Source organism: Sorex araneus, chromosome 5 (assembly GCF_027595985.1).
Source record: "Sorex araneus isolate mSorAra2 chromosome 5, mSorAra2.pri, whole genome shotgun sequence".
NCBI classification, from domain to species: domain Eukaryota; kingdom Metazoa; phylum Chordata; class Mammalia; order Eulipotyphla; family Soricidae; genus Sorex; species Sorex araneus.
In genome coordinates, this window is record NC_073306.1 from 51,062,816 (window position 1) to 51,085,121 (window position 22,306).

The 22,306-nt window shown below is 54.5% G+C and overlaps 1 protein-coding gene across 1 annotated transcript; it reads left to right on the plus strand.

Annotated features, from left to right (window-relative positions):
• Positions 1 to 1,030: 1,030 nt before the first annotated feature.
• E2F2 (E2F transcription factor 2) lies at positions 1,031 to 20,737 on the plus strand. Its single transcript, XM_055140458.1, has 7 exons — positions 1,031 to 1,279; positions 7,972 to 8,077; positions 11,385 to 11,604; positions 12,572 to 12,730; positions 14,541 to 14,655; positions 16,293 to 16,499; positions 20,468 to 20,737. Exons 1-7 carry the CDS (start codon positions 1,031 to 1,033, stop codon positions 20,735 to 20,737), a joined length of 1,326 nt encoding a protein of 441 aa, XP_054996433.1.
• Positions 20,738 to 22,306: the final 1,569 nt, after the last annotated feature.

Consider the following 22,306-nt stretch of genomic DNA (forward strand, 5'->3'; position numbering starts at 1 on the left):
TCCAGGAGTAAGCCCTGAGTACCGCTGGTGTGACCCCAAAACAAAACAAACAAAACAATACAAGTGCTGAGAGAAGATAACAGGCCCTAAGAGGCTTGCCTTCCACCTGACTGGCCCCAGTTTGATCCCTGGCATCGCATACAGTCCCAGCCAGGAGTGATCCTTGAACACAGAGCCAGGAGTAAGCCCGGAGCACTGATCCATCGGTGTGGTTCCCCAAACAAAAACATGCAGCACAGTATCAGAGTGTTTGGTATATGAAGGTGCTCAAAAGATGTAATAGGCTCTGCTAACCCCCTCCTTCAAGAAAGAGAGCAGATTTCTGGCTTTCCTTTTAGCTGGGTTCGAGGGGCTGGGTTCAGAAGGGGGATATCTCTATCTTTATCTCTATATAGCATTATGCAGGCATATATATGCTAGCGAGGCAGCTGTGGGCACTTCCAAAGGGTGAGAGGCCTAGGAAAGGGACTGCAGGGACTCAGATGTGGAGTCCATCAAACCGCCTCCTCCCCAACCCCAGGGTGACTGGCCTTCCCGTGGGCGCGGTGGGGGAGCCACGCCGCGGGCCTGGCCGCGGGCTGCGGGCGCCGGCAGGTGCAGCGGCCCCTTTAAGCGGGGAGGCGTCGGCGGCCGGCGCCGCGGCGGGGACCGCTCCTTTCCGGGGGGCGGCGCTGGCGCTGGGTGCGGCGGCCAATCGGAGCGCGGCGTTTTCCGCGGGAGATCTGAATTTCGCGGCACGCACTTTGGCGCTAAAAAAAAAAAGAAAGAAAGAAAGGAAAACACCAACACAACCCAGAGGGGCAAAAAAGAAAGAGTGCGAGAAAGGCTCGGAGCTGGGGAGCGCGTGCGAGGGATCCGTGTGCCCGCGGCTCCCGGTGCGGCCCGAGCGCGCGCGGGCACGGCCGCCACCCTCGCCCGGAGCGGGGGCCTTCCTGCTGGGCGCGGGGCGGGGCAGCAGGGGAGGGTCCGGCGGCGGCCCGGAGAGCCCGCAGGTGCCCGACCCGCGGGGGCAGGGGGCGCTGCTCTCGCCATGCTCCGAGGACCCGCGGCCGTGGCTCCCGCCGCCGGACCGCCCCAGAAAGCGATGGCCGCGCTGAGCCCCTCGGAGCTGTGGCCGCCGGGCCTCAGCAGCCCGCAGCTCTGCCAGGCCACCGCCTACTACACGCCGCTGTACCCGCAGACCGTGCCTCCCGCCGCCGCGCCGGGCACCTGCCTCGACGCCACCCCGCACGGCCCCGACGGCCAGGCTGTGCGCTGCGTGCCCGCTGGCCGGCTACCGGTAATGCTGGGGACCCCTGCTCCTCGGACCCCCCGGCCCGCGCCCGACCGCTGCTCCTCCTGCTGACCCGGGCGTGGGAAAGGAGGGAGGGGCGTCTGGGTCTTCCCGAGAGACGGGTTTGGGGATGGAGAAGGCGAACTCCTAGCAACATTCCATCCCCCCTCCCCCCGCACCAATATCTGAGTTGCAGAGCTTTTCTGGTTTAGACTTGGGATGGAAATCAGCTTATCCATTCGGGGTGGGGCACTCAGTGGGGAGTGTGGCGTGTGGCGATCTAGTCCATTTACCACCCCCCCCCATCCCCCGTCCCCCTCAGTGCACCGCGCGACCTTGGAGAATTCCCGGGACCGGGAACCGAGGTTGCTTCATTCATTCTTTCATTCATTGTTTGGCCCAGAAGCCAGCACTGGACTCCAGCTATTGTCCCAGCCCAGGGGCTTGGCATAGGATTACAGTGTGGACTTTAAAGGGTGGTGGTGGGGGTTGTCTCTCAGGTACAGTTTGCTTGGGACCTACTCCAAATTTTCCATCCCATCCACTCCTCCGCAAAAATCTGCCCTCGGTTTCCCCCTCAGTAGTCCCCTCCCAGACAGCCAGCAGCAGGTGCAAGTCAGGGCAGCCCCTGGGCTTCTTGTTCAGATTGTTCCTCCTCAAACCCCCAGGCCTGTTGCCAGGGAGGGCCCGGAGTGTGGTGGCACTGCACAGGGTGTGTTTTGTGGGAGCGGAATTCTTGGAGCCGGTAAAAACTGAAACAGCCATAGGGTGGGGGTGGAGTGGGAAAGGCCCTGGAGGGGTGGGGTGGGCCGAGGCTGGGGAGCCTGGTTTGGGGTTTTGATTGCTGCTGATTCATTGTGTGTCCTTGGACAAGTCTTTGTTCTGTTTGGTGTGAGGGGGCTTTGGGCCTTTGGTTTCCTTCTGCAAAGGTGTGTGTGTTGGGTGGGGGGGGGAGTGGGTGTGGTCATGCAGCTCAGCTCTCCTCCTTGTTTATCCGGTGGGTTTTGCAAGCACTGTCTGGAGGGAGATGGGGTGTTGTGAGTCTGTTTAAGTGTGAGCTCTGTGTAACTTCAGGACCTGGAGAAGCTGTAGAGCACTGTAGAGGCCTGTGTCCGTCAGCTGGCATAGCCCCCTGACAGAGCCCCTACTCTCTGCTACTGGGATTCTGCTTTGCCACGCTCAGGGCATTCCCCTTACTGCACAGTGTTTTCCAAGGAGCAGGAAGGGAGCAGGAATCGGCTTCCCATTTCACGGGTCGAGCAGCTAAGGATAAGTGGGGCTGGCTTCAGCATTCTGCAGCCCAAAGGGTTTTTGTTTTGTTCTGTTTTTCAACTTGTGCAGTAGGTGGCCATAGTAGCTTTTTGTTGCAGAGGAAACAGGCTCAGAGAAGGGATGTGCGGTCTGTTCAGTATCATACAGGAGGATGTAGGCATGACCCCCAATGCAAGCGATCACGAATCTCAGCTCCGCCAGTCTCTTCACTGAAGCCTTAACTTTGCCCCGGTGCAGCCTAACTTGGGAGCTGAAAGTCCCCAGAAGGAGCTCAGTGTGGTGGTGGGGGGGGTTGCAGGCTCTCCTCTGGCCAGCTGCTGTCAGGCACTCAGGCAGAGTCTCCGTAACAGCTGTGGTTTTTAACTGCTTCCCTCCCCAGTGAGCCCAGTGCTACTGTTTGTCCCTTCACCCTGCGGGGCTCAGTGATCTTAGCAAGAATGGCTTTCTTTGGGATTCTTGCTTCTCTTGTGCCGGGCACTGCTTGGCAGTCTTTTCATTTGTCATCTTGGTCAGGGTGTCAGGGATGAGACCTCAGGCTATCCGATGAGGAAGCTGAGCAGTGACAGAAAGTCATCTTTCCAAGACGTAGGCCAAGACCTGAGGTGGGGTGGTCTCCTTGTATCAGATGACCCGAAAAGCTTACCAGACCTGAGCCTTCTTTTTTTCTCTCCTGTCAGCCCCCAGATGTCTATGTCCCCAGCCCTGTGGGCAGGCCTGGGTCCCCTGCTTACTCATTTTACCAGGGTGTGACCTGGAACGGCTCCAAACCCAACCCTGGGTGTGGCAGCTTGCTTTGTGGCCGGGCTGCAAAGTGCAGGGTGTGCAGGATTTGTGGCAGAGCCACTGTTTAAAGGGACCTCAGGCGCTGCCCGGGGGCCGGCAAGCCAGTCTAAGTGAAAGTGAGAGTCCACTTCCCTTCACTCCCCTTCTTGTGCTCTTTCCAGTACTTTCTGGAGAAAGCCAGCTGGCATGCTGGCATGCTGCTATGCTGAGAGCCTGCTCTGGCTGGCCACATCGCCCTCCTCCACGTACCCTGCGGCAGCTGTGTGGAGGGTGGGCAGTCTGCATGGCTCGGCTTCCCTTGTGATTTGCCCATTTTCTCCGAGAGGCCTCAAAGTAAATGAACATTTCCCACAAGTCACCTGACCAGGCCAAAGAAAATCACCATTTCCACAAACGACCTGCCGAGGCCAGATAAGGAAATCTTGGCTCCTAGAGGCATGGCAGAGGGTCCCAGGGCAAAACGCTCAACGCTGAAAGCTTGCTTCTTCCGACTGTGGAGCCAGGACTTCGTGCTTTGGAAGTGCCTGACTCCGCTTCTGGGTAATCTGGGTGATCGCTTCCCCTGCTCTGAGCACAGGTTTCCCCATTTACTGTGGGAAAGGGCTTTGTCTGGTCATCTCTGGGCCCCTGAGGAAGAAACTTTGCTTTTCCCCTTGGGGCTTGGTAAGGTGGGGGGTGTGAGAGTGAGAGAGGGGGTGGGCGGGGAGGAGAGAGAGAGACAGAGAGAGAGAGAGAGAGAGAGAGAGAGAGAGATCAAACTCAGGACCTCACATATACTAGCCAAATGCCTTGCCACATCCTGAGGCCCTGGCCAGGCTTTCTAGAAGTAGCCAAAGGGGGGGACAGGTGTCTGTAGATGTGCCCCCAGATCTTTGCTCTAGGCCCATCCCCATTTTAGTGCACCCTGCTCTTTCTCCTGCTGGCACCCCTGATGCCAGCAATTCTCCCACGTGACCCTTGCCACCATGGGCAAGGCACTTGGCTGCGTGTTTGTCTGAGTCCTGGCAGAGACGGAACACGTTAGCCCTAGTTTACGAAAAGGGCTCGAGAGGTCAATGGATGTGCCCGGCTCATTCGGCCATGGGGTCAAGGGGGTGGGGAGACAAGAGGGGAAACCAGGAGAGACCGGTTGGTTCCAAGGCCTGGGCTCAGCTGCTCCCTCTCCCTTGGCCCTTCCTATGGTCCTCTGTCCCTCTGTCCTTGCTGGCTCCTCTGCAGCCATGCCCGAAGGTATCAGGGAGCACTGTCCTGGGCAAGGGACACTTTTCGGCCTACGGGCCTTAAGGTTGTGTGTGTGTGTGTGTGTGTGTGTGTACACTAGTGGGCCGGAGGTATATGGGCACAGCCAGGCCTTGGTTCAAATTCTAGCAACTCTGGGGTCTGTTGCTAGGATGGCACCGAGGCAGCCTGGCATATGGCTTTAGTGTCGGACTGACGGGAGTCCTGACTCAGCTCTTTGTCTATGTGGCCTTGGGCAGGTGACTTACGCCCTCTGTGTCCCGTGCCTTGTCATACTGCTGGGGCAGGACGGAGCGGCACATGCAGCCAGCTCAGGTCCCCTATTCAGGGCTCTGCAGGCGCCTCCTGTGTCTCAGAGCGTGAACTCAGCAGGGGCCAGCTCCGGGGGCGGGGGGGCTGGAGTGGGGGTGAGAAGCTCTGGGTGAGCCCACCCCGCCTCTGCTGGACCCTAGTCTGACTTTCCCTTCCTCTCCCTGCACTGAGAGCGCCTTGGAGAGGCGGGTGGAGGCTCCTGGAGCAGACCCGGGTGGGATGGCTGAAGGCCTCGGGGCTCACAGGCTCTCCATCCTTCTGCCCTCGGATAGGGATTTGGGGTACTGGGAAGGTTCTGTGCGGGCTTGGGTGTTGGGGGTTGGCCCAGGGCATGTGGAGGTCTCAGTGACTGTGGGCTTTTCCTTAGAGACACGATGAGGGTTGATGAATTACTCCCTAGAACCAAGGAGCTTACCAGTCAGGAGACTAGGAAAGGAATATTCCAGAGAGACCGCAAGAGGAATAAGCAGGGAGGTATTCGGATCCTGTGTAGTGTGAGTAGGAAGGAAAGGGAGATGGTACCCAGACTCTGCCAATGAAGGATCAGGGTTCCTCGCATCAGTCCAGGAAGACCTTCCGGAGGAGTCTAGGGCAGATGACAACAGGAAGAGCTGCTGCTGCATCTCACACCTGTCAGCTCAGTTGTGTCAGCAGCAGTTAGAAGCCTCCGCTCTGCTGAGCGTGACCGCATCACTAGCAAAGGTTAAGTAAAATAGGCCTCAGCAGGCTGCGGTGCATACTTTGCATGCTGGAAGCATGGGTTCGCTCCCTGGCACCACACGGTCCCCTAAGCATCACTGGGGGTAGTCCTGAGTGCCACTGGGTGTGGCCCCCAGAAACAATGAAAAAAATAGGCCTTTCTGTTTCACCTAGGGCAGGGGTGTACAGGAAGTGGGGAGGAGGAAGAGGAAAGCAATGCGCCCTTGTGACCCCCAGCAGGTGTCAGTGAAGGGGCTAAGGTTGCATTTGAGGGAAGGAATCTTCTTCCTTCTTTCCTTCCTTTCTTCTTTCCTTCTTTCTTTCCTTCCTTCCATTATTTGACCATACCTAGCAATGCTCAATGCTCAGGGATTACTCTTGGCAGTGCTTGTGGGACCATATGGGGTGCTGGGAATTGAATCCAGGGCGGTTGTACTATTATTCTATTATTACTCCAGCCCCAGGACTCTTTTTTTTTTTTGCTTTTTGGGTCACTCCCAGTGATGCACAGGGGTTACTCCTGGCTCATACACTCAGGAATTACTCCTGGCAATGCTTGGGTGACCATATGGTATGCTGGGAATCGAACCTGGGTTGACCGCGTGCAAGGCAAACACCCTACCTGCTGTGCTATCTCTCCAGCCCAGGACTCTGCATTTTTGAACAGCCATTACATGTGGAGCCACAGACTGAGCTCAGGGCAGAAGATATTTCCTCAAAATCCTTACAACTGCCTCTTGAGGAAAGTCTCTTTTTCGTTTGTTTTGTTTTTGTGTTGGACTGGAGTGATAGCACAGCGGGTAGGATGTTTGCCTTGCACGGGATTGACCCGGATTCGATTCCTCCGTCCCTCTCGGAGAGCCGGGCAAGCTACCGAGAGTATCCTGCCCGCACAGCAGAACCTGGCAAGCTACCCATGGCGTATTCGATATGCCAGAAACAGTAACAAGTCTCACAATGGAGACGTTACTGGTGCCCGCTTGAGCAAATTGATGAACAAAGGGACGACAGTGCTACAGTGCAGTTTTGTGTTTGGGCCACATCAGCAACGCTCAGGTGTTACTCCTGGCTCTGCACTCAGGAATCACTCTGGCAGTGCTCACGGGTGGGGGGGATGGGATGCTGGGGACCAAACCCGGGTTGGCTGCATGCAAGGCTAGCACCTTCCCCGCTGTACTATCTGTCCAACCCCAACGAAGGTCTTTTTTGCCCCACTTGACAGAGGAGGAAACGGAGACTCTTAGATGTGGAGTGTTTCCCAGGTCACAGCGAGTGCATGAAGGAGAGGCGAAGCTCAAACCCAGGGCTCTGACCTATGCCCCACTGCCCTGGTGCCCGTGCCCTGCCCTTGCCCAGCCAAGAGCAGGAGCGAGGCCCCTTCCGGGGCACTGCAGTTCTGAGCCTAATCGGGCTGGTGGTGGTGGCGTGGAGAGGAACAGATGGGTCTGTGGTTTGATTTCCCCAGCAGGTGTTTCCCAAGCTTGGCGGGAACAGGGCATGGGGTGGGGGGAGGAGCAGAGGGGCCTCAGCTGCTGGTCCTTAAGACACGGGCAAGGCTGCATTGTCTGCCCTTCTGGGCAAAGAATGGCAAATGAAGTCTATTCAGGAGGCCCTGGGGCCCTCAAGCTGGAGCTCAAATATGGGGATTTGGGGGGGTTGTTGTTTGCATTGCTTCCCAATGTGGGCACCTCCCTCGGGTGTGGCACTGAGCCAGGAAGTCCCCTGGGCCTGGGCGTATGCCCAGCCCCACCCTGATAAGGGCCAGCTGTGGGGCTGTGATGGGCACCAAGGCTGGCTGGGCCAGCTGCTCGGCAGGGGAAGGGGGGAGCCTGATGTGTGGGATTAGGCCACACCTACTCCTCCCTCCCCGCATCATCCTGGAGGGGCAGGAAGGGATGTGGAAGTGACTTTGGGGCCTGTTTTTTTGTTTGGTTGGTTTTTTTTGTTTTTTTCTTTTTGGGTCACACCCGGCGATGCACAGGGGTTACTCCTGGCTCACTCAGGAATTACTCCCTGGCGGTGCTCAGGGGACCATATGGGATGCTGGGATTCGAACCTAGGTGGGCCGCATGCAAGGCAAACGCCCTACCTGCTGTGCTATCGCTCTAGCCCCTGGGGCCTGTTTTGAAGATCCCTTGAGTTCTCAGTCTGTCTGGCTCAAGAGCTTGGGCCTGGGGGGGTGGGGGGAGGCAGTGCCGTCAGAGCCCATTCAAAAAAACAAGCCTTTCTTCCCCTGGAATCTCACTTTTCAGGTCATTGATACCCATATGCCAAGTCCTGTGACTGTTTCACAGGCCGGTAAACTGAGGCACGAGCAATGGCTGCCCTGTGTCAGAATGGCTGAAGGTGGAATTCTGCTCAAACCCTGTCTCTCTCTCCTCTCTCTTTCCAAGGCCAAAAGGAAGCTGGACCTGGACGGGATCGGGAGGCCTGTGGTCCCTGAATTCCGGACTCCCAAGGGGAAGTACATTCGCGTGGATGGTCTTCCCAGCCCCAAAAGTAAGCCGCGCTGATCGGGCATCTCTGGGCAGGCTCAGAAGACTGGGGTAGGGTGCGCAGGGGCAGAGGGCAGCAGTCCTGTTCAGTTCACCACGCTGTCCCACTTACAGGCCTTTCTCATTCCCACTAGGAGCCTTGTAGGCAGGCAGGTTTCCCACCTTTTACAGTCAAAGCACTTGAGACTTAGGCCTTGAGTGACCTGCCTGGGTCTCCCAGCTGGTACATGGAGTCTGTTTGGGCCATGTGGACTAGAACCCTAGTATCCACTCCTTCTAGTTACATCTCCCACACTATGGCAACCCTTGTGACTTAAGATGGTGACCAACATTTTACTTAGGAGCATACTACATTTTTTTTTTTTGGCTTTGGGTCACACCTGGCGATGCATTAGAGTTCCTCCTGGCTTTGCACTCAGGAATTACTCCTGGCGGTGCTCAGGGGACCATATGGGATGCTGGGAATTGAACCCGGTCGGCCGTGTGCAAGGCAAACGCCCTACCCGCTTTACTATTGCTCCAGCTCCCAAGCATACTACTTTTAAAAGCTTTTGTGGGTGGGAGAGATAGTACAAGCAGACAGAGCACTTGCCTTGCATGCAGCTGACCTGGGTTCTATCCCAGTGCCCCATAAGGTCCCTGAGCCCTACCAGGAGTGACCACTGAGCACTGAGCCAGGAGTAAGACCTGACCACCTCTGAGTGCAGCCAAAAAAATAAAAAATTATTTTAAATTTAATTCAATCTGATGTTTTCTAAAAGAGAAAATCCAGTACAGAAGAGCAGAGATGCTAGCCAGGGTCTTCCTCTCCGGAAGTGATCTGGGGCTGGAGAATAGTACAGCAGGTAAGGCTTGTGCCCTGCACGTGACTGACCCAGGTTCTATTCCTGGTTCCCCATATGGTGCCCGAGTCCACCAGGAGTGATCCCTGAGCACAGCAAGTGTGGCCCAAACACCAAAAAATTTTTAAAAAACTAAAATAAGTAAGTGATCAAAGGGAAGCAACGGGATTTACTCACTCTCTTGCCTAGGAAGTTATAAGATCCAGAGGCTGCCCAGATGGTTCTTCTTAAAGCTAAGTGGGAGGGAATTTCTGCCTCTTGATATTTGCTCTGGTCACAGCAGACCTGTATTTAGTAAGGATTACTAATTTAAGGGGTTGCACAGCCAGGAATGGCCCCCGCCATCTTCCCCTCCCCCCAAGAAAAGAGGAAATTTGGTGGATCTGAACAGGGCGCTGCCCTGGTTTATTCCTCTTTTGTTGAACCTTGGTTTATCATTATTAAAACAACATAGTATAGTGGAGAAGGCACTTGCTTTGCACGCAGCCAACACAGATTCCTTCTTTAGCATTCTATATGGTTCTCTGAGCACAACCAGGAGTAATTCCTGAATGCAGAGCCAGAAGTAACCCCCTGAGCATTGCCTGGTGTGACCCAAAAGCAGGAAGAAAGGAAGGAGGGGAGGAAGGAAGAAAGGAAGGAAGGAAAGAAGGGAGGGAGGAAGGAAGGAAGGAAGAAAGGAAGGAAGAAAGGAAGGAAGAAAGGAAGGAAGGAGTGATGAAGAATAGGAAGTTTCCTCTTCAGTTGATTGATAGAGGCTGCCCAAAGCTCTTTATTAAAGGAGCCTAAGGGCAATCAATTAGTAATGTCTGCCTTGGTTGCAAAATTTGTGAAAGCAGTACCTGTGTCCTTCAGAGAGCGCAAAGGGCTGCAGTGCATGCTTTGCCTATAGGAGGCCTGGGTCTTATCCCCAGCACCACTTTGGTTCCCCGAGCACCACCAGGAACAACCCTAAGCGCTGGTTACCACCAGACATGCTGTCAAAACAAAGCAAAGCAGTCTGTGTGCCAGATATCTGCCATCTATATGTTAAGTCAAGTCCTATCCCAAGGAATCTGTGACACACTAAAAATTCAGTTTCCAGAACTTGTTTGACCACTATCTTGCTATATGATTTACAAATTCCTTGATTGCAAAAGTCCTTTTGTGGTTTAAGATCTGCATCTGAAATGTGGTCTTGTGACGTTGGCCTCATTAAGAAAGAGACCTTTTTCATGAATCTGCTCCTTTTGACATTCTAGGACTGATTCCTCACAATCATTGGGCAACACATGAAAAGAAAGACCAAGTTGATAAACATGTTCTCAAATCCAATCTTGTTATCCCCTTCCTACCCCATTTCCAAATTCCTGACATAACTGGCAGGATAGGGTAATGATTAAGAAGGAAGACACAGTCTCCTTTCTGCTTCAAGAAGCCAGAATTCCTGGATTTAAATCTCTGCTTTGCCACTTCTAGCTGAACAAGTTTCTTTTTTTGGACCTCCCAAGCAGTGCTTAGGGCACTCGGGGGCCCCTTCCAGTAATACTTGGCTACCCAGCCAGTCAGTTCCACACCAAGGCCTGGTAATGCAGTGCTGCTCCAGTCCAGCAGTACTGGGGTCCACCAGAGTCCACCACACCTGGTGGTGCATGGGGGGCGGGGGGATGATGCTGAGGTTGAACTTGAGGTCCTGCATATGTGAGACGAGCACCCTGACCTCTGTCCTATCTTCCTTAAGAAGTTTCTTAGCCCGTTGTGAGTCTGTATTCTCAGATCTTACAGGGGTTGTAAGGATTAAATTTGTTATATAGGGAAAGTGCTTAAAACAGTGACACCAGTTGGTAAATATTTGGTGGTGGTGGTGGTGTATAGCTGCCCTAAGGTTGTGTGGAATGGTATCAGAATCAGGGCTTAGGGCATGGGTTTTCCAGCCCCATCTCTGTACCTGCCAGAGAAATCTCTTTTGGGGATGAGGAAGAGTTGGCACCACACCTGGCAGTGCTCAGAGGCTACTCCTGGCTCTGTGCTCAAGGGTCACTCCTGGTAGTACTCAGAAGATGGTATGTGACTGCACTGAGATCAGCCACATGTAAGGCAAGCACCTTAACCTCTGTACCATTTCTCTGGCCCTTGCTGGGAGATTTTGTTGTTGTTGTTGGGGAGGATTGCACATCCAATGGTGGTCAGGCTTATTCCTGGCTCTGCACTCTGGGATCACTCCTGGTGAGCTCAGGGGACCATATGGAGTGCTGGGGATTTAATTTAGGTGTACAAGGCAAGTGTCATTCCTGCTGATGGGAGATCTTAAGGAGGCCACTTCCTGTCTAGATACCTGGTTCCGTTTGCACAGTGCTAGTGAGTGACCCCTGCCTCTCAGTGTGCTATAAACTGGCTAGTAGGTGCTGATGTAATGATGGTGATGCTTACTAGGTCCTGGTTAATGGAGGAGGTTTAGTTGAGCAGTCACGGGGCCCCTTTCTTCCTCAGCTCCCAAGTCTCCTGGGGAGAAGACTCGGTATGACACGTCACTGGGTCTGCTCACCAAGAAGTTCATTTACCTCCTGAATGAGTCTGAGGATGGGGTCCTGGATCTGAACTGGGCAGCGGAAGTGCTGGACGTGCAGAAGCGGCGCATTTATGACATCACCAACGTACTGGAGGGCATCCAGCTCATCCGCAAGAAGGCTAAGAACAACATCCAGTGGGTGTGAGTGCCGGGGCTGAGGGTACCAGTGGGTACCCGTGCAGTGGGCAGAGCCAGGGGCTGGCTCCGATAGGTGTGAATGTCAGGTGGATCAAAAGTGAAGTTCAACAGACTTTTGCGAGGTATAAGCTGCGTCCAGTTCTGAGATAGTATTTCCCCCTCCTTCCTCACTTCTACAGGTCTCTGTTTGCATTGTTTTTGTTTTCACGGACCACAGGGTGCTGTGCTCAGGACTTCCTTCTGACTGCCCTCAGGGGTCACTCTTTTTTTTTTAATTTATATTTTTATTTTTATTGAATCACCATGAGATACAGTTACAAAGCTTTCATGATTGAGTTTCAGTCATTAAATGATCAAACACCCATCCCTCCACCAGTATACGTTTTTCACCACCAAGGTCTCCAGTATCTCTCCCTCTGCCCTCAGGAATCACTTTTGGTGGCACGTGGCACGTGGGGAACCACTCCTTCACCCCCTCTCCCCATGACACTTGGAAAATGAATGGAGACTGCGCCCAGCTCAATGCTTGGGAGACCATGCAGTGCCAGGGACTGAGCCCGGGGCTCTGCACTCTCGCCCTTTGAGCCATCTTCCTGGCTCCACTTCTCCCAGGTCTAAATGAAGAGCCCTACAGTCCCTGGCATAAGCCCAAGGAACCTGGGCCAGGGAAGAAACTCCGATTGCCTGCCAGTTTGGGGGAGAAACTGCGGCACAGGATAGACAAAGTTGGGTCCCCTTCATCCCCCAATAAGGTTCATACCTTGACTTGTTAATTCTTCTTAGTGCAACCCCTGGAACTCAAGTTCCAGTCCCTGGCAGTTCCCCAAGAATAGGCCCAGTGCTGGGCATCCATCCCCGTAGACCTTCCTGGTGCTTGTCCCTGCCTCATTTGTAGATGATTCTGCATAGCAGGGCTGGGGTGGGGCTGTGGGGTGGACTGAGACTGACATGGGGGCTGCTCTGTTCTCAGAGGCAGAGCACTGTCTGAAGACCCCACCCGGCCTGGGAAGCAGCAGCAGCTGGGGCAGGAGCTGAAGGAGCTTACGAACATGGAGCAGTCCTTGGACCAGCTGATCCAGAGCTGCTCTCTGAGCTTCAAGCACCTGACGGAGGACAAGGCCAACAAGAGATATCCTCTCACCGGGAGAGAAGGGGCCGGGGGCAGCGGGCGGAGAGGCCTGTGGTTTGTTGGTATCTCTCCAGAGTTGCTGTAGCACTTCCTGCAGGAACTCGCTCGCCCTTGGGGTCTGGCACCTCTGTCTCTTCCTTCCTCCTCTTGGGTCTATTGAAGTGACTTTCTCATTGTAGAATTAAGGCTAAGAGAGACCAGGGTCATAGTACTGCAGGTCAGGCACCTGCCTTGTACAAGACTGACCCGGGTTCCATTCCCAGCATTCCATATGGCCCCCCGAGCACCACCAGAGGTAATTCTTAAGTACAAAGTAATGACAGGAGTAATGACCCCTGAGCACAGCTGGGTTGGGGCCCAAAAACAAAAAAAGAAATAAGACAAGTACAGTGGACTCTAAAACAATGTGGTGGGGCAGTCGGAAATTTGGGTACTTCTTTCTAGTCATCCCCCCCATTCTAACTAACCTGCTGGTGAGTGGGAGTCTGGCCTGTAACAGCTGATTAATTCATGTTTTATATTTACTTCTGTAACTACTTTTGTCTTCATCTTCTGCACAAAATAGGCTCCAGAGGGAGGAGGGTGGGTGGTTCTGCCGCCTCAGGGCTGGAGGAGGTAGCGGAGGTGGAAGGGAAGGCAGCCACACTCACAAACTTTACAGAAATGCATCAGAATTTTTGTCTGATTCTTTTTCAGTGGGGTTTTTTGGCTTGACCTGGTCATGCTCAGGGGTCACTCAAGGAGGTGCTCAGGGGACTGTTGTTGCTGGGGATTGAACCGAGGTTTCCTGCCTGCGAAAACTGCACTCAGCCCCTTGAACTATCTCTGCAGCCCCTCTGTCCAACTTTTGGCCTTTTCATTTCTCTAAAAGTTTCTGTACTGGGGGGCTGGAGTGATAGCACAGCGGGTAGGGCATTTGCCTTGCATGCGGCCAACCCAGGTTTGATTCCCAGCATTCCATATGGTCTCCCGAGCACCCCCAGGAGTATTTCCTAAGTGCAGAGCCAGGTGTAACCCCTGTGCATCGCTGGGTGTGACCCTCCCCCAAAAAAGAAAAAAAAAATTCTGTATTGTGCCAGTCCTTCTACCAGTTGCTTTAGTTTTCAGTGCCCAAATCATAGACGGGTCCATGTTGTAAAAAATGCCAAAAGCTGGGTCCAGAGCGATACTACAATGGGGAGGGCATTTGCCTTGCACGTGGCCAACCCAGGTTCCATCTCTGGCATCCCATATGGTCCCCTGAACACTTCCAGGAGTGATTCCTGAGTGCAGAGCCAGGAGTAACCCCTGGGCATCTCTGGGTGTGACCCAAAAAGAAAAAAAAAAGTCAAAGCAGTCTTGAATAGTTTCACCAGATTCTATAATGCCAATTTGTTATCTAGTTTCTATGTATTTTTTTTTTTTACCCTGTAGGGGATACTCTTCCCAAGCAGTGCTCAAGGAAACAGGGGCCACTCTGGGCCACACTCAGCCGACCGGGTGGGTAGTTTAGTAAGACAGTTCCAGGGCGCAGCGCTGCTTGACCCTGCAGTGCTGGAGGCCACCAGGGTCACCCTGGCAATGCTCAGCCTTCAGGGCCACACCCAGCAGTGCTCTAGGGACCCAGATCGGGCCTCCCACACGCAGAGCTGGCACTCAGCACATTGAGCTGTCTCTCTGGCCCCAGAGTAGTTCTTGTACATTGAAGCTGCACAAAGGAGTCAGAGTGAGCTGTCCAGAGACTTAGCAGCAGGCGTTGGCCCTCTCCACCAGGCTGGGGGTTTGAATTTTGACCAGTCATTTCCCTTTCCCTTAACTCACCCGCCCCTACACTGGCCTATGTGACCTACCAGGACATCCGGGCTGTTGGCAACTTTAAGGAGCAGACAGTGATCGCTGTCAAGGCCCCTCCGCAGACGAGACTGGAGGTGCCCGAGAGGAGCGAGGTGAGTGGGAGGTATTTGGGAGAAAACAGACTGAGGAGGGCCTGGGGCAGCCCTGGCGGCTCTGTCCCTGGCACTGCCCGGCACAAGCTTCCCTCTCCAGTCTGATCCCTATGGCATGATTGACGGTCCCTGGGGTGGACAGAAATAGAAGCTGGAAAGGACAAGGGGATCAGGTTCTAGACCCGGAGAAACCCTCCTCCTTCCTTTGTATCTCCCACCCATCAAAGTGCCATGTGCCCCAAGAATCCCACATGCTTAGCAGAGTTTCCCCCTAAAGTGCGCTGTGCTGCCCTGGCCAGTCTCCTCACCAGCACCATCCCCTCCCTGGGTTTGCTGGGGTCACGCTGACCTCATTTGCCCCATGGAAAGCTCGTCCCTAGAACAAGACCTCCCTGCTTGGCTTCCCTCCAGCCTTTTCCTCTCGCTGGGCTGCTTTACCGTGACCCAAGAGGAATGTTTCTTCTTCCAAGAAACCTAAGACCACCAAGGCTCAGTCCACTCATGCTGTGTCCCCGGCTCAGAGTTAGATGGGTGATAAGGACTCAAGAAATAAGTTATCTCATGGAGGAATATTTGAATCATTAAGGCTCCATCTTGGACTGGAGAGATAGTACAGAGGAGGGCGTTTGCCTTGCACATGGCCGACCCGGGTTCAATCCCCAGCATCCCATATGGTCCCCTGAGCACCTCTAGGAGCAATTCCTGAGTGCAGAGCCAGGAGTTTTACCCTGAGCATTGCTGGGTGTGACCCCAAAACAAAGCAAAACAACAAAAAAAATAAAACAGTAAGGTTCCATCTCTCTTTAGAGGCAATCTGAATAAAGACCCAAACCGGCAAGCAGTGAGGCTGACACCTAGAAACTGAGGAGGTGCTGGGAGAAAGGGCTTGCCGGAGTAAGAACCCAAGGGTGGCTGCGGCCTAACTAGGTCCTGCGGAATGAGTAGGTTTTTGCCTGGCAGGGCAGTGACTGGCCGGAGCCCCTGTGGCCCAGGCCTGCGGGCTGGATTGCATTCCCCTGGCGGGCCCATAATCACTGTGGCTCAGCAGTGGGGCAGGTGGCAGGTGTGAAGCAGGAAGAGGGGCAGTGGACGCAGGAGAGGCGCTTCAGTGACAAGTCACACCACGCGGAGTCTAAGTGGCTTCAGAGCGCAGGGCAGGGAGCTAAGGGACAGGTCTGGGAGATTTGGAGACTGCAGGAGAAACCAGAAGTGGGGGTTCAAATTGCAACTCAAAATCTCCCTCTCCCCCCTCACTCTGCTTTCTCTGTGCGTTCCCAGGTGAGCCCCCCCTTTCTTGATAAAGCCAGACTTTGGGACCCCAGCTCAGTAGCTCGAAGGGGTGGAAGTTTCCATTTCCTCCTCGTGCCGTGGGCCTGACACTGACTGGGCTGGTCTGAGGTTATACCCCGAGTGGCTACTTCCCGCCCCACCCCATCTCCATCATCTGACAGCAGGGGAGAATCATTTCCCAAAGGGACATCAGAGTGTCCCCCTAAGAGAAGGGGGCCCAGCAGGCAGCTTGAGCAGATATGGCCCACAGGGCAGCTGGCACAGGGCTGGGTGCCTGGAGAGAACTGCGAGGATCCTTCCCTACACACTGACCCCGAGCGCCGGGCCGCCTTCTCTTTCCACTCCAGGACAACCTGCAGATCTACCTGAAGAGCACCCAAGGGCCCATCGAAGTCTACCTGTGCCCGGAGGAGGTGCAGGAACCGGAAAGTCCTGCCAAGGAGCTCCTGCCCTCCTCCTCCACCCTCGACCCTGTTTGTGACTCCACCCAGCCCAGCAGTAGCACCACCCCTGGCATTTCAGAACCCATGGCATCTCCAGGTAGGGCCCTCTCTGTCTGGGGAATGCAACCAAGGTTTCCTCTTCTATGTCAGTGTTTGTTGGAACCTTCCTTCTACTCCGCATTCATGAATTGTGCTTTATTCTTTTGTTGTGTTTTGTTTTCTTGCCACACCTGGCCATACTCAGAGGTTACTCCTGGCTTTGCACTCAGGGATCACTCCTGACAGTGCTTGGGGGACCACATGGGATTCTGGGGATCAAACCGTGGTCGGCCATGCACAAGGCAAATGCCCTATTCACTGTACTATCACTCTGCCCTCTATTTTTTTTTGAAGTTGGGGAAGGTTGGGTCACACCCCTTGGTGCTCAAGGTCTACTCATGCTTCTGTACTCAGGGACCACTCCTGGTGGTATTCAGGGGATCATATGTGGTGCCAAGTACTGAACCAGCCTCTGCTGTGTGCAGTCTCCCTGACCCCCTATGGTTCTTTCTTTCTTTTCTTCTTTCTTTCTTTTCTTTTTTTTTTTTTTGCTTTTTGGGTCACACCCAGCAATTCACAGGGGTTACTCTTTCTTTCTTTCTTTCTTTCTTTCTTTCTTTCTTTCTTTCTTTCTTTCTTTCTTTCTTTCTTTCTTTCTTTCTTTCTTTTCTTTCCTTTCTTTCTTTCTTTCTTTCTTTCTTTCTTTCTTTCTTTCTTTCTTTCTTTCTTTCTTTCTTTCTTTTTCTCCTCTCTCTCACTCACTCTCTCTTTCTCAAGTTTCTGGGCTATACTCAGTGGTACTCAGGCCTAATTCCTGGCTGCATGCTCAGGGATCACTCCCAATGGTGTCTGGGGGACTGTATGTGGCTCTGGGGGTTGAACCCGGGTCAGCTGCATGCAAGGCAAGCACCCTGCCCACTGTACTATCACTCCAGCCTGTGCTTTATCCTTTGTACCTTACAAAGCCTAGGCACGGGCCTCATTGCACTGAAGACTGATACCAGAGAGAGGCCGGTCTGAATTCCAGTGAGGTGGCCTTGGGCAAACTGGGCAGCTCTTGGGCACCACATTCCTCAGCTGCAAATTGTGATTCGCAGTATTTCCCTAGCATGTGGGGAGAATGAAATGGGTTATGTGGGTAAAATGCTTCAAACAGTGCTGGCAAGATCTGTTAGCTTTTGTTCTGACAGTGCCTGCCTCTGTCGTTCGTGCTGTTCTTGCTGTGTGTGAGGGTATTGACTGCAGAGTGCCTGGCTGTGGGCAAATGGGAATTTGAAGATTTTTGAGGAGAATACTTAGGAGACAATAACTAAGCTTTGGTTTTTGGTTTTGTTTTGCTTTTTTTTTTGGTGTGTGTGTGTGTGTTTGTGGTAGGAGCACACCTGGTGGTACTCAGGGTTGACTCCTCACTCTGCACACAGGCTCTTCACCAAGATTCACTGATCTAAACTCAGCCCTTCATTTCACACTTGAGTAAACCGAGGTCTAGAGAGGGCAAGTGATTTCCCTAAGGCCCCACAGCACACTGATGACAGAGCTTGAGCCTGAGCTCAGACTTCCTGCTCTGGTAATCGCTCTGGTGTCCTAGCATGGTCCCCAGACCAGTGCTTCTCCCCGACCCGCCCTCTGCTCCTTGGGGCACCTCCCAGTGCCTATCTCCCACCCCAGACTCAGCCCCACCCCGCGCCCCTCCCCCACTCCTGCCTGCTGCCTTTTTAATCCGCTGTCAACACATGCTCCACTCTCAGGAGCTGAGCCACCTTCTCTTGAGTGGCCCTCTGAGAAGCTGGTGGCCCCTGGACAGCAGGCTGAGGTCAGCTTCTCACCTCCCCTTACAGAGCAGGCAGGGTGGGGCCAGGCCAGTAAGGGGGAGGAGATGGGGAGCTTGTAGGGGAGCACCCACCACCACCGCTGGGGCTCTTTGCTATTCCTGCTGAAGAAACAGGAGGATATGACGTGGTCATAGTATAGGGACTCTATCTCTGCACCCCTCTGCCACACACACACACACACACACACACACACACACACACACACACTCAACAGGAGGATATGAAGTAGTCATGGTATAGGTGCTCTGTCTCTCTGCACCCCTTTGCCACACACCCACACACACACACCCTCACACCCTGTACGCAGATGCCATGTCCTGGCCTAAAGCAGGTTTATTTTGGGGTCTGAGTGTAGGGGCCCTGACTGGAGAGGAGGCCGCCCTGTCTTAGGACCTGAGTCTGGCCCTTCTGGTGGCTTTGCCAGGGGAATGGCAGCCCTCCAGGGCTCCTGTCTCCCTCACTGGTTGGCTGGGGCTGGAACTGTTTCTAATATCCCTCTGGACTCTGATAGTCTGCTTTTTTTTTTTTTTTTTTTGCTTTTTGGGTCACACCTGGCTTTGTACAGGGGTTACTCCTGGCTGTGCACTCAGGAAATACTCTGGGTGGTGCTCAGAGGACCATATGGGATGCTGAGAATTGAACCCTGGTTGGCCCGTGCAAGGCAAACACCCTACCCGCTGTGCTATCGCTCCAGCCCTGGACTCTGATAGTCTGAGGAAACCCTCACTATAGCCAAAGGCAGGGAGCAAGAACTGGGTGTGGGGATTGCACTTGGCCCCCTACTCCCTGGGATGTGGTATCTGGGCGTGTGGCTCTCACCCACAGCCTCAGTGGGTGCATCTCTAAAATGGGCCACTCAGAGCTCTGACATGAATATGGAGTAGGTTTCAGTGTGTGGGGGTGGAGCTAGGGAAATGCCCACAAGCCAGGCAGCCCAGGTGGAGGACAGAGAGCAGAGCACTGCAAGGCCTTGGGGGAGTCGAGGCTTTCGCCTGTCTTATCTTGGCAGGTAGAGCCTTGCTTGCCCTCACGAGAAGACAGAGCCTGTGGCCTACCGCTGGGACAGGGTGGGTCACATCTCCCGGAGCCCAGGCCATGTGCCAAATGTTTGATCACTTTGTTTCCCCACTTAAATACAGTTCACGGGCCCTCAGAGCCCGGGCTTCCTCACCCGTTAATAGGTAACCACGCTCCCTCCCTCCGAGCTGAGCCCTGCAAGCTGGGTCTGTGGAGTCGCTCTGCCCAGAGCAGGCTTTCTGCCAAGCAGCTGTGCATTCCCGGGAGGCAGCTGTAAGCAGTAGCCCTGTGGTAGAGGCAAGGAGACAGGGCTCCTCCACGTGAAGTCTTTGGGCCACCTGAGAGTTAGTCCATAGGGCAGGCAGCGTGGCCAGCCTGGGGGTGCTCTGTCCTGTCTCCAAAGCAACCCTGGGTCGGAGTTTTAGGAGTGACTCCGATGGCCAGATTCTGGGCATCGGGATCGCTATGGCAGGGGGTGCCTTGTTTGCTGTTCCCTGACTCCAGGTGAAAAAAATCATCTTCTAATCTCCGGCCCTGGGACTGAGCTCTTTAAAGGATAGGAATGATGAGGGACTAGAGAGATAGTACCGTGGGTAGGGCACTTGCTTGTACACTGCTGGCCCAGGTTCAATCCCTGATACCCCATATGTTCTCCCGAGTCCACCAGAAGTCTTGAACACTGCTGGGTGTGGCTCAGAAACCAACCAACCAACCAAACAAACAAACAACAAAAAAGATCGGAGCCACGAGAGTGTGTGTGAGTGTGTGTGTGCTGGTGGGAATCGAGCAGAATGAGAAAGAGCTGCCTGCGCAGCTGGGGATGAATTTCAGGGACAAGGGCCTTGCTGGGTGGGGGGGGGGGGTCTGGTGGAAGGTGAGCCTGGGGGGTGGATAGCAGGAGACTCCCCCGGGGAAAGGAACCAGGAGAGTGTGGGAAAGCCTGGGCCAGTGCCAGAGCTGGGGGTCGGGGAGGGCGACCCTGTGTCATTGATCTCAGGCACCTGCTGCTTTATTCAGTGGCCCTGCCTGGCCCATTTCTACCTCTTCACACTCACCTGCAAGGGTAGAGGAGAAGGGTCTACAGCTCCCAGATCCCCCCACAGTTGTTCTTGTGTGGCGCCCTGACTGGCAGAAGCCAGGCATGTGACCTTTGCCTCTTTGTCTGCAGCGCCAGCGCTGACTTCCCACCAGGTGCCACCACCCCCACCGCCGCCACCACCACCACCACCGCCAATGCCCCTGGTCCCACTGGAGGCCACTGACAGCATGCTGGAGCTGCCACACCCTCTTCTGCAGCAGACAGAGGACCAGTTCCTGTCCCCGAGCCTGCCCTGCAGCTCCCCTCTGATCAGCTTCTCCCCACCCTTGGAAGCCGACGACTACCTGTGGGGCCTGGATGGGGGCGAGGGCATCAGTGACCTCTTCGACTCTTATGACCTCGGGGACCTGCTGATTAATTGAGGGGCCCGACCTGCCGCCAGGAGCCCCACTCCTGTTTCTACCTCCTCTACCTCCGGAGACTGACTGGCCCTCCGCCTGCACAGGGACATCGGACACAAGGGGCTGCCCGCAGGGCTCGGGGCCTCCTTGGCTCCTTTGAAGCCCCCCGGCTGGGGGATGTGGAGGAGGGAGTGAGGAGAATGTCAGGGGTTGGGTCCAGTCCATCTGTGTGGACGCGGGGCCTGGGAAAGCTCCCCCAGTCTCTTACGTCTGACCTCTCACAGGAAGGGCCACAGGTGAGATGACCAGGTCCAGAGGAAGGCCCTGCCACCTCCTTCTGAGGGATAGTTAGCACCCTCGGCTTATCAGGAAGCACTTACTGCCTTGAAGTTTATTTCAGGTTGAGTTTGGTTTGTTTTCCCTGAGTTTTAGCAGGGAAGAAGATTCTCGTTTTCTTGCTGGACTTCTCTGATGGGTCCAGCACAGGGCAGGCCTTGGCTTCCAGGCACCCAGGCCACCACCCTGATTGCCTCACAGTGATGAGGCGTTGGGCCCTGAGGGGCCGTTCTGTCTGCTGGAACTCTTAATTGCACTTAGGCCTTGTAATTCTCCTAAGCGAGCCTGCCGGTCCTTGGGCCTCCCCTGCCCTCAGCAGAAGCTCCAGTTGAGCTTCCTGGTCCCTGGTCCAGAGAGTTTTCAGGGAGACAGAGACTTCCCCTTGAGGCCCCTGAGGAAACAGGAGCAGCTGGTTAAGAGACACCCTTCCTTTGGAATCTTACCTCTCCTCCCCTCAGAATGTAAAAATAATCCCCACAGGAATGTGGAAGCAGCTGGAAGAGCTTCCTGTGGGCATCTTTCCTCTGTTTTTGCCTTGCCCTGGGGATGTGGGAATCAGGCAGCGCCCACATGGAGAAGGGTGAGATTAAGCCCAGAAATTGTCCCAAGGCCCCTCTCTGGTGGCCATGAATATGGTCCTTCCTCCCTAGAAGGATTGTTTTTTGCTGTTAGTTGAAGGGAATGATTTTGGTTTTTTTTTTTTCTTTTTGGGTCACACCCAGCGATGCACAGGGGTTACTCCTGGCTCTGCACTCAGGAATTACTCCTGGCGGTGCTCAGGGGACCAAATGGGATGCTGGGAATCGAACCCGGGTCGGCCACATGCAAGGCAAACACCCTACCCACTGTGCTATCGCTCCAGCCCCAAAGGGAATGATTCTTTTTTTTTTTTTTTTTTGGTTCTTGGGTCACACCTGGCGATGCACAGGGGTTACTCCTGGCTCTGCACTCAGGAATTACTCCTGGCAGTGCCCAGGGGACCATATGGGATGCTGGGATTTGAACCTGGGTCGGCCGCGTGCAAGGCAACGCCCTACCCGCTGTGCTATCACTCCAGCCCCCCAAAGGGAATGATTCTTGAAGGACCTCCTCCCTCATAGTTCTCACACAGACCCTCCCCCTCATCCCCCAAGGACAGACATGACTGGACTTGGTGACCTGTCAGCTCCTTCTGGAGACGTGACAGGGAGGACTTTTCCATTCAGACCAAACCTTGGCAGTTAATGGGGAGATGGGCTCATGTTACCTCTTTGG